The 10,611-nt window shown below is 36.0% G+C and overlaps 1 protein-coding gene across 2 annotated transcripts in view; it reads left to right on the top strand.

The window, feature by feature from the left end:
- Positions 1–5,459, top strand: part of DNAJC21 (DnaJ heat shock protein family (Hsp40) member C21) — a 27,491-nt gene extending 22,032 nt beyond the window's left edge. For both annotated transcript variants that reach the window (XM_017548281.1, XM_017548284.1), the window contains 2 exons: positions 710–785; positions 1,350–5,459. In XM_017548281.1, coding sequence (XP_017403770.1) covers positions 710–785; positions 1,350–1,514 — 241 coding nt within the window. In that variant the 3' untranslated portion in view covers positions 1,515–5,459. The remainder of the gene's footprint in view (positions 1–709; positions 786–1,349) is intronic.
- The last annotated feature ends 5,152 nt before the right edge of the window (positions 5,460–10,611 follow it).

The raw sequence follows: 10,611 nt of genomic DNA, 5'->3' as shown, positions 1-10,611 counted from the left end.
AACAGAGTCTTGCTCTGTCGCCCAGGCTAGAATTCAGTGGTGCAATCTTGGCCCACTGCAGTCTCTGCTTCCCGGGTTCAAGTGATTCTCTTGTCTCTACCTCCTCAGTAACTGGGATTACAAGTGCCTGCCACCACACCCAGCTAATTTTTTGTATTTTTATTAGAGACGGGGATTTTACCATGTTGGCCAAGCTGATCTCAAGCTCCTGACCTCCGGTGATCCTGCCTCAGCCTCCCAAAATGCTGGGATTACAAGTGTGAGCCACTACAGGCAGCAGTGCTTTGCTTTTTATGGAAACACTGTATATAACATTCAGAGATACTTTAAGGGCCTTGTTTTAACTTTGTTTCAACTGTTTTAAGTAAATTCCTTAATTTTTGTGCCAAATTTGATATTTGAATTTTGAAGTTGCTTTTTAAAGTTCACTTGAGATGTAAAGATTAATTAAATTGCCTTTAAAATTAATGAACTGGGAGCTGCAGTGGCTCAGGCCAGGTGTCCTGGCACTTGAGGAGGCGAGGCTATGTGTTCAAGGCCAGCCTGGGCAACATAAGAACCTCTCATTCATTAAAAATAAAAATAAAAAAAAATTAATGAATTAACCTTTAAAGTGCATCTCACTCTTCCAAGTGTTCTTGAGAGCACTCAAATGATGATTAAAAGGAGTATGTTATTTTTGGATTATGCCAAATTATTTATTTTCCAGTGTTCCTAAACCCAAAGGAAAGAAAACCAAAGATACGAAAAAACCTGTCAAAGTACCTGCTGAACCACAAACAGTGGTAGGTCAAAATTATATTTATATCTCTTTAGCAGATCTTGCTATTTAAGCTATATAATTATCTAAAGATGTAAATGTGTATTTGGTGAGCCATTCCCCAAAGAAACTGCAAAGATGTGGATCTGTCAACAGTTTTGCTTGATAAAGGTAGTATTTGTGTATATAATGTATTTTTTTACATTAAAGTAAAAAAAAGGACATTGGAAATGCTAGATGGTACTAGAATAGTTACTATTGTTTTCCATTACTTTTCAATCTAAAGCTTCGGTGATAAGAATTACATGTCAAGTTCTGGAGATTAATTGTGAAGCATAAACTCTTCCTCTGTTCAACTAGACCATGAGGTACATGCTATTGAAAGCCTCAGGACCCTTAAAGTTAATTGTGTTAGTGGGATTTAACCTCCAAGAACATCTGCCTTTGTTGAACCTGTTTATTAGCTGTCCATTCTATTAAAACATCTTTATTTTGCAATTGTTTGATGCTTTATCTTGACATTAAAACCTAAAACACTACTTTCAAGTGATAACTCTTGCTTTTATTTATGATTTTTTGCCCTTCTCAGAGTGATGTTCTTATCAACTGTACAACCTGCCACAGTGAATTCCCATCTCGGAATAAACTTTTTGACCATTTGAAGGCCACAGGTCATGCAAGAGCACCTTCATCATCGTCTTTAAACAGTGCAACAAGTAGTCGAAGCAAGAAAGAGAAACGTAAAAACAGATAGAGATTCTGCCTATGCTTTTGTTTGACTGTCTCTAGATTTTGAAACCAAAAAACTGAACTGAAATCATCTAAAGAGTTAAAATTTCAGTGATATGCAATTAATTGTATTGTGGAAGATTATTTTTTATCTTGTAAAAACTTGTTTTGGTTCAATATATATATTTTAAATATTTTGCTAGTGATTGAATTCTACTTTTGCCATCTGAATTGACTTGAATGTCTTAAAACAGGTAAATACTGTAAAGTATGTATTTTTGATGTTTGTTGGCTCCTGTGGATAGAAATATACAGGGAGAATTACATTATTTTAACACATAGAAGTGCTCCTTTCTGCTTTATGTTGTGAATGTCACAAAATTTTTATTTATTTAATGCTTTTATATTTTGTTAATGCTTTATAATATGTCAAAAACTCACATCTTTTAAAAAGCATCATAGATCATTTTTCCACTTGACATCATGACACTGGCTCTGATTTTTAAAATTATTTTTAAATAACTGATTATTGTTTAATGTATTTTTTTTCTCAAGAACAGTGATCGAAACTAATTGAACATTTGTGGTTGTCTTTCAAGAATAGTACCTCTTCAATGTTTTACTATGTTGATTTAATTTGATATTTTACTGGTTTACCAGCAAGGTATATTGTTCAGTTTTTTGCTCCAATTTAAATTGTGGAGGTGGAAGCAAATTAGTTCACATGGCATGTCCTCCCTAGGCACAGTGACAGCTGTAAAGTAGGATGGAACAAGGTAGCAGATGGTACAGAATTTATACTATTTAACAAGAGATGTGTTTATTCTTCATTGGGTTTTTTTCTTCACTATTTTCAGAAGTTTTCTTTTTTTTTCTATCACTCAATGGAGAAAAATTTTGTTAATGAAAGATTTTGTGATAGAGCTGATGCTTATACCATCTATTTTATAGCAATGATGAATATTAACACAAAAGAAATATGGAGAACTGTTATAACTGAGCGTTTTAACTGAGTGTTGTAACAGTCATGTACATTGATTAGTGATGAGTCCATTTTTAGGATGGATTAGTCAGTTCTTTTAATCGGTCTTGAAAGTAATTTTAAACTAACTGACTTGAAATGTATACTTTCTGTACAGTAAAGTTAGTGCTTTCCATATATCCTTGAATCTTCAGATGAATGATATGAACGAATTTTCATTTATAGATCAGCTCTAAAACACTCGAGTCCCTAAAGGCAAGGTCTTTCCTGATAGCTTCATGGATACTATTGATGATCGGGCTTCTTCTGTGTTACTGACTTAAAAAAAAGTATTTGAACCGTAAATTTTTTTCTTTTCCATTTAGAGATACATTTTTTACTTTACTTTCATACCTTTCTATTTCTTGCTAATTTCTATCACTAATTCCTCATAACTGTCCCTGCTCCCCTTCTTGATCTCTTTAGGGAGAATACTAGCTAGCTTTGTATTTTCTGATCTCTTATCCAGAGACTTCATCTGAATGTGCTGTACCACCTTCTTATCTAAACTAGATGAATTGGCCATAATTACGAATAGGAATAGTAATGAACCAGAGGACATACTAGTCACATGTTATTATACAGTAAAAAATATGAAGTCATCTTGAAAGGCAAATAATATACTGCAGATGTCCCTTACAAATTCTTTGCTTTCTCTTGTACCGAACATGCAGATATTTAATTTGTTTCATGAGCATTTATTGGAGTTACTTGTCACTTTTATTCAGATCAACAAAAACCAACCATAATTTTCAAGGGATCTTCATGAGTTGTGACTGGAAGCTGACCTGAATCTTGTGTTTCATCCTTTGTGATTTCAAAAAATCATCTAGTTTCTCAGAACTTTTTATCTCTAACACAGTTCTTAGCATTATAATATTGTCTCCATTTATCATCCAATGATCATAGGATCATTATGAAGGTCAAATAAAATAGTATATATGAAAATGCTTTTTAAACACAAAAGCTTTATACAAAATATTGTTGAATTTAAATAAGGTAAATCTTTTTTAGTTTATATATTTGCAGACTAAAGTGTACATGTTGGATTAAATGGGCAATTAAGTTTTATAGGAATTTACTTCCTAAGTGTATACCTGAAGAGGAACATACCATATATTATACTAAGGGTAAAATATTTTTGGTGAATTGCAGACATTTAATTTCACTTGTCTGAGGCAAAACAATAAAATACATGGGCATGCATTTTACATTGATCTCATTAGAGGTCAGTGCTAAGTACCTGTCTTGGTTGAAGTTAACTCCGATGTGGAGATTCATAGAATGCGGGTTCCAGGAGGAGAAGGTTAGGGAAATCCCATTTTCTTTCTGTAATTCATTAAGTGGTGCCAAAGCTGGGGGTTCCCTATAAAGCCCATTTAGACTTTCTCTGCTTCAAAATAACAGCAGGATCATTAGCTCTAGCCAAGCATTTTTCTAATTCCTGCCTTTGGCCACAAAGAAGAAAAAGCAGATCTGTGAATGAATTAGTGGAAAGTCAGTCACATCGGAGCTCATGTCCTAGTGATTGCTGGTGAGGTAATATTGGTATTTTGGTACCATGAGAAGACATATAAAGAATTTCATCAGAAGTTTTAATTTTCTCTAAGTCTTCCCTTATAAAATTTTCAAATTGGAAACTACTCTTGTAGAAGATTGTCTGTAAAATTGAGGTTTAACTCATGCAGAAAGTAAAATTCTTATAGCAAGGCATAGTTTCATTTTAGAGCACCCCCAAAAGCCCGTAAATACTCTGTGTAACCTTCAACATAAAATAATGAAGAGAACTTTTAGACTCTTATGAATTCCTAAAATTACTATTTATGTGGTGGAAGTTCTGTTTCCTATAATCTGCAATGCTGAAGTATCACTATTCAATTCCCATTCTTTATCTGTTAAGTTTAATGCCTTTATACTAAAATTATAGGCTCTTGGGATTGGAGAGAAAAATAGAGGTGATCTGCAAATTTCTTGTTCGATGGAAAAGGAAGCTGAGCTCAGGGATTTTTGAGCTTTACAGCCACAGGTGGTTAGGGGCTGCTGCCATTAAAACAAGGCAGATGCCTGGACTCCCAACTCATTAGGCTTTCTGTTACACCTCAATATGTGTTATAGGGAAGAAAAAGATTACTTTTAAGAAAAAGCAAGATAATTTTGAAGACAGGCAAGAGGGAGAGGCATGAACTTGTCCTAACAATATCAAAGAATATTTTAAATGTATACCAGTTAAAGCAGTGTGTGGCTGATGCCAGTAGAGGTCAGTCAAGGAAAACCTGATAAGAATAAAGAGCCCAGAAACAGGTACATGTTTATGTGGGAACTTGATTTTTGACAGATAGGCCAAGCTCTATGGACAAAACAATATGTACTACCTTCTACCCTTCCCCAAAAACAAATGGATTAAAGACCTAAGTATGAAAAGCAAACTTTTAAATGAGAATCTATAAGGTTATTTTTGATTTTGCAAATGGGAAGGATTTTTTTAAAAACAAGATGCAAAAGCACACACACAGGGAAAAAGGACTGTGCAAAAAAAAAAATGGCTTCTATAAAACAATAGACACTGTAAATAAAAGAACAAGTTACAGACAGGAAGGAAATGTTTGCACTTCATATAACTGACAAAGGATTTGTATCTGGAATACATTAAAAAATGAAAGAACCTCATACAAAAGTCACTGAGAAAATGACAGCCATGCATTAGAACAGCAATTCTCAAAACTTATGGTCTCAAGATTCCTTTACACTCTTCAAAAGTGAGAACCCCAAAGTGTTTTTGTGTATGTGGGTTAAATCTATTGATATTTTCTGTTAGAATTCAAAAATTAGTTATTAAAAAATAAGAAAAATGACTAGTTTTCGAAACAAAAGCTTAATGAGAAGAGTGGCATTTTACATTTTTACAAATATCTTTAACATTTAGCTTAATAAAAGATAGCTGGCCCCTCATACCTGCTTCTGCAATCTGTCTACTGCTGTGTGTTTTGGTTGAAGCATGTGAAGGAGAAAATCAGCCTTACATGGATAGGTAATTGTAAAAAAAAAAAAAAAAAAAAAAAAGGGACCTTGCATACCCACTGAATGGGTCTCAGGGGACTTAGAACTGCTGCATTAGAAAAATGGATAACAACAAAAAAAAATGGATAAACTATATGAACAGAAAAAGCCTGAATAGTCAAAAAAGTGGAAAGATTATTACTGCCTGATAATAAGTGAAATGGGACCTAATGTTTTCATGCTTTCAGATTAGCAAAAGGTAAAAAGTCACAAGATCTAGTGTTGGTGAGAATGGAGCAATGGGAACGAACACATTCACTTCTTTTGGAGTAAAAACAGGTTCAATTTGATGATGTCTAAGAAAGCCGAAGTTGGCATATTCTGTGACCCAACAATTCTAGGTATACACTTAGAGTCTCACTTCTCAAAGTGTGGGCCACAGAGCAGCGGCATGGGCTTCACCTGGGAAGTTGGCACCTCTCAGGTCCTGACCTGGAGTTGCTGCATCAGACTCTGTGGTTAAGATTTCTTAGGTGACTCATGCTCATGAAAGCATGAGAAGCAATCCTCTAGAGAAACCATGCACAAGTGTACAAGGAGATGTACAAGAAGGCTCACAGCTGAATTATTTGTATCCAGGAAAAGCTGGAAATAACCTAAATGTTCATGAGCAAGAAAATGGATAAATAAATTGTGGCCTATTTATAGATGGTAGACAGTTGGAGCAGTTAAAAGGAATAAACTTGATCTGTAATGTGGATGGCACTTGAAAAAATAGTGAATGAAAATAGCTGTCACAGAAGGTGAAATGCATGTCTTTTATATCATTTAAAAAACACTGTGGATTGTTAGTTTTAGAAAGAAAATACAGAAACAATGAGAAAGTAGTTGCCCTGAACTCAGAAGGAGAAGAGTAGAACTGCTCGTGGCTACAAAAGGTCTCTCTTCTGTGTCTATTTTTTTTTTTTTTTTTTAAAGATCAGAAGGAAGATGTAAACATTTTTTTAATTCTGGATGGTGGGTGCATGGGGATTTGTTACTCTGGTTCTCACAAATACTTCAACTATCAAGAAGAGTACAGATGAATGTCCCACTTTGCTAGCAGAATATATACACTTGCATGAAGGGAAAGATGAAAGGATTTAAGGTCTAGTTTTTATTCCTGGCACACTCCTTAAGCACACTGTGACAGAGGCTCTTGTCTCTCAATATTCATTCTCCTTTTTAGAACTCTGATTTTCAGGTAAGTGCAAGACCACCCAGAATATAAGGATTACTTTCCCAGCCTCCCTTGCAATCAGATCTGACCAGTGACCGGAGCAAAGTTTTGGGACATGTCCTTAAAAATGTGGACATGTCCTTATTCCTTCCTTCTAACAGCTAAAATGAAGAGGTAATGGCTGGACCTCTCGCCCCTATCTGGGATCATGAAGCCACAGGGGGCAGAGCAACAAAAGCATAGGAGCTTCTACCCTTGACACCTCAGAGGGATCCTAGGAGCCCCGTGACTGTACCTCTGCACTGGAGAGAAGAAACTATGTTTCTGAAGCCACTGCTGTTTTGAACTGTCACAGATAACAAATCCTGATTCATTCATGTTTTTGCATGTGTACAGTTACCTAAATGAGAGGTCTAGGGTCAAGGGCATATGGGCATTTAACTCTCAGATCTTGCATTGAATTCCAGTCTTGTGTTAACATGGTTTTAAGCAAGTCATTTAAACTCTTAAAACAATTTAAAAAAATTGTAAAAATAAGTGAGATCAATCTGGCAGAATTGTGAAGATTAGAGTCTTAAATGTGTGCACAGTGCTTGGCACATAGTAGGCATTCAATAATTGTTAGCTTTTACTTACTTCAAAAATCTCACAGTATTCTTGCTTCATTTAACTGTTCACTTTGTTTTCTGAAAGAATCCCAACAATGAAGTAATCTGGTGAGGAATCAGTGATTAAATTGATCCTGTACTGTTTTTGTTTGTTTGTTTTGTTTTGTTTTTGAGACATGGCTCACCGTTGCCCAGATTGGAGTGCAGTGGCACGATCTGGGCTCACTGAAACCTCCACCTCCCAGGTTCAAGTAATACTCCTGCCTCAGTCTCTCAAGTAGCTGGGAGTATAGGCACACGCCACCATGTCAGCTAATTTTTGTATTTTTAGTAGAGACAGGGTTCCACCATGTTGGCCAGGCTGGTCTGGAATTCCCGGCCTCAAGTGATCCATCTGCCTCGGCCTCCCAAAGTGCTGGGATTACAGGTCTGAGTCACTGTGCCTGGCCTTGTACTGTATTTTTTAAAAGACACTGTTGCATTTATGAAATTCTTTCTGGCTCAAATGGAAGAAAATATTTAAAGGCTAAAGTCAGAAACTGTCTTGAGGATCAGTGATCCTTAATTATGTTAGAAGGCTCAGTATATTTTTACAGATAATTACTTTGCCATTAAAACTAGTTAGAGGGCCCCACATCAGTGATGTCCTTTTAGATACCAAGTGCCTTCTGATAATAGAAAAGTCTCAAATTATTTTTTGCACTGCAAATCATTTGAATGTTACTTAGGGAAAATGTCTTTTCTAACGATTTCTGAAAATGAAAAGGTCATAGAAATGCAGCATTTAGAGAAAGTGGTATATAGTTTATAGATCTCTTCAGATGCTTATTTTCAAACTAAGAACTCATACTTTTGTGAATCCAAAGGTTACAGTTGTTTCAGCTTATTGTCAAGCAGAATTCCCAACAGTTCCATCCAACAATGGAATTGGTATCAGCATGTGGTGAGCTCTCTGCACCAGTGAGTGTACAGTCAGAGACTGGCCAGTCCTGTTACTAGAAGGATATAACAGCAGCTGCCATGGCCAGTAGATTGTCCTTCTGCACTTTCGGAGAGGCCCATGAGTTTGATAATGAGGCAGCAGATTTGAAATCTTTCTACTGTTTTTTTGGAAACAAGGTCTCACTCTGTCATCCAGGCTGTAGTGCAGTGGTGCGATCTTGGCTCATTGCATCCTCTGCTCGGGTTCAGACGATTCTTAAGCCTCGGCCTCCTGAGTAGCTGGGATTACAGGTGTGTGCCACCACACCTGGCTAGGGTTTTTTTTTTTTTTTTTTTTTTTTTTTTTTGGTTTGGGTTTGTTTTTTTTTTTTTTTTTTTTTTGTATTTTTTGGTAGAGATCAGTTTCACCATGTTGGCCAGGCTGGTCTCGAACTCCTGATGTCAAGTGATCCACCCGCCTCAGCCTCCCAAAGTGCTAAGATTACAGGTGTAAGCCACTGTGCCTTGTCCTTTCCTACTTTTTTGATGTAGGTTTTTATTACTGTACAACTTCCCTCTTAGCACTGCTTTTGATATATCCCATAGGTTTTGGTATTTTGCATTTCCATTTTCATTTATTGCAATAATTTTTAAAAAAAATTATTTAAGAGCTTGTTGCTTAATTTCCACATGTTTGTATAGTTTCCTAAGCTCCTCTTGTTACAAATTTCTAGTTTTATTCTGTTGTGGTCTGAGAAAACATTAGATATGATTTCAATTTTTAAATTTTTTGACTTTTTTGTGGCCTAATACAATAGGGAACCTCAAAAAGTTTGTGAAAAAATGGAATTAAAAGATAATATATAAATTATATTTCTCAAAATAAACTCCTTCCTGGCTAGGCACAGTGGCTCATGCCTATAATTCCAGTACTTTGGGAGACCGAGGCAGGCAGGTCTCTGAGCCCAGGAGTATGAGGCCAGCCTGGCCAACATGGCAAAACCTCATCTCTACTAAAAATGCAAAAAGTAGCTGGTTGTGGTTGTGTACACCTATGGTTCGAGCTACTCGGAGGGCTGAAGCAGGAGAATCACTTGAACCCAGGAGGCAGAGGCAGTGAGCTATCACACCACTACACTCCAGACTGGGTGACAGAGAGAAAAAAAAAGTCTCCATCCTGTTCAAAACACTTTTGTAAGTGACATTATCAGACATGTAGTTCAGCCCTAGAGAAGTGAGGATCCTGCAACCATTTCATTGCAGTATTTTTTCAATATTAACTGAAGAAAAATGGATATCTTTTAGTTTTTTTAAGATTAGCAAACGAAAAAATTAGGAACCAAATTAGAACTGTAAGGTGTATGTCTAATGATTTTACATAGAAACACAATTTCTCTTATCTAATGGAGAAATCAGCAGAAGCATTGTGGTGGAAAAGGACTCTCCGGTGATGCTATACTGGGCATTTTTTGACTGAAGCTTTGGCTAACTTTCTCAAAACACTTTCATAATAAACAGATGTTATTATTCTTTGGCCTTCCAGAAAGTCAACATGCAAAATTCCTTTAGCATCAAAAAAAAAAAAAACTTGCCATGACCTTTGCTTTTGACCAGTCTACTCTTGCATTGACTGGAGCACTTTTACCTCTTCGTAGCCACTGCTTTGATTGTGCTTTATCTTCTGGATGGTACTGGGAAAGCCATGTTCCATCTTTTGTTATAATTTTTTGAAGCTATGCTTTAGGATCTTGATGCCACTTAAAAAAAATTCTATTGAAAGCTTTGTTCTTGTTTGTTGCTGATTACAGTGTAATGATTTTGGTGCCCATCTGATGAAAGTTTGTTCAACTTTAATTTTTCAGTCAGAATTGGTTGAAGTCTGAAACAATTGAGATGTCTGTGGTGTTGGCTATCATTTCTTCTGTTAATTGCTGGTCCTCTTCAAATAGAGCACAACAAGACGAATTTTTTTCCTTGCACATTAATGTGAATAGTCTGCTGCTGCAGGTTTCATCTTCAACACCATCTTGTCCCTTCTTAAAATGAATTATCCATTTATAAACTGCTAATTTTGTTGTAGATACAGGGCCTCCCTGTGTGGCCCAGGTTGGTCTTGAATTCCTGGGCTCAAGCAATTCTCCCTCCTTGGCCTCCCAAAGTGTTGTAATTACAGGCATGAGCCACCATGCCCAGCCTCTAGTGCAAATTAAGTCCATTTTTGTTGCTAATTTTCTGTCTTCATGATCTGTCCAGTGCTGAAAGTGAGGCATTGACTTTTTCAACTATTATTATATTAGAGTCTATCTTTAGCACTAATAATATTTGTTATTTATATTTGGGTGTGTTGGTGTTGGTA

Source organism: Cebus imitator, unplaced genomic scaffold, assembly GCF_001604975.1.
Source record: "Cebus imitator isolate Cc_AM_T3 unplaced genomic scaffold, Cebus_imitator-1.0 Scaffold205, whole genome shotgun sequence".
Taxonomy (NCBI): domain Eukaryota; kingdom Metazoa; phylum Chordata; class Mammalia; order Primates; family Cebidae; genus Cebus; species Cebus imitator.
This window is presented reverse-complemented; position numbering and strand designations above follow the sequence as displayed.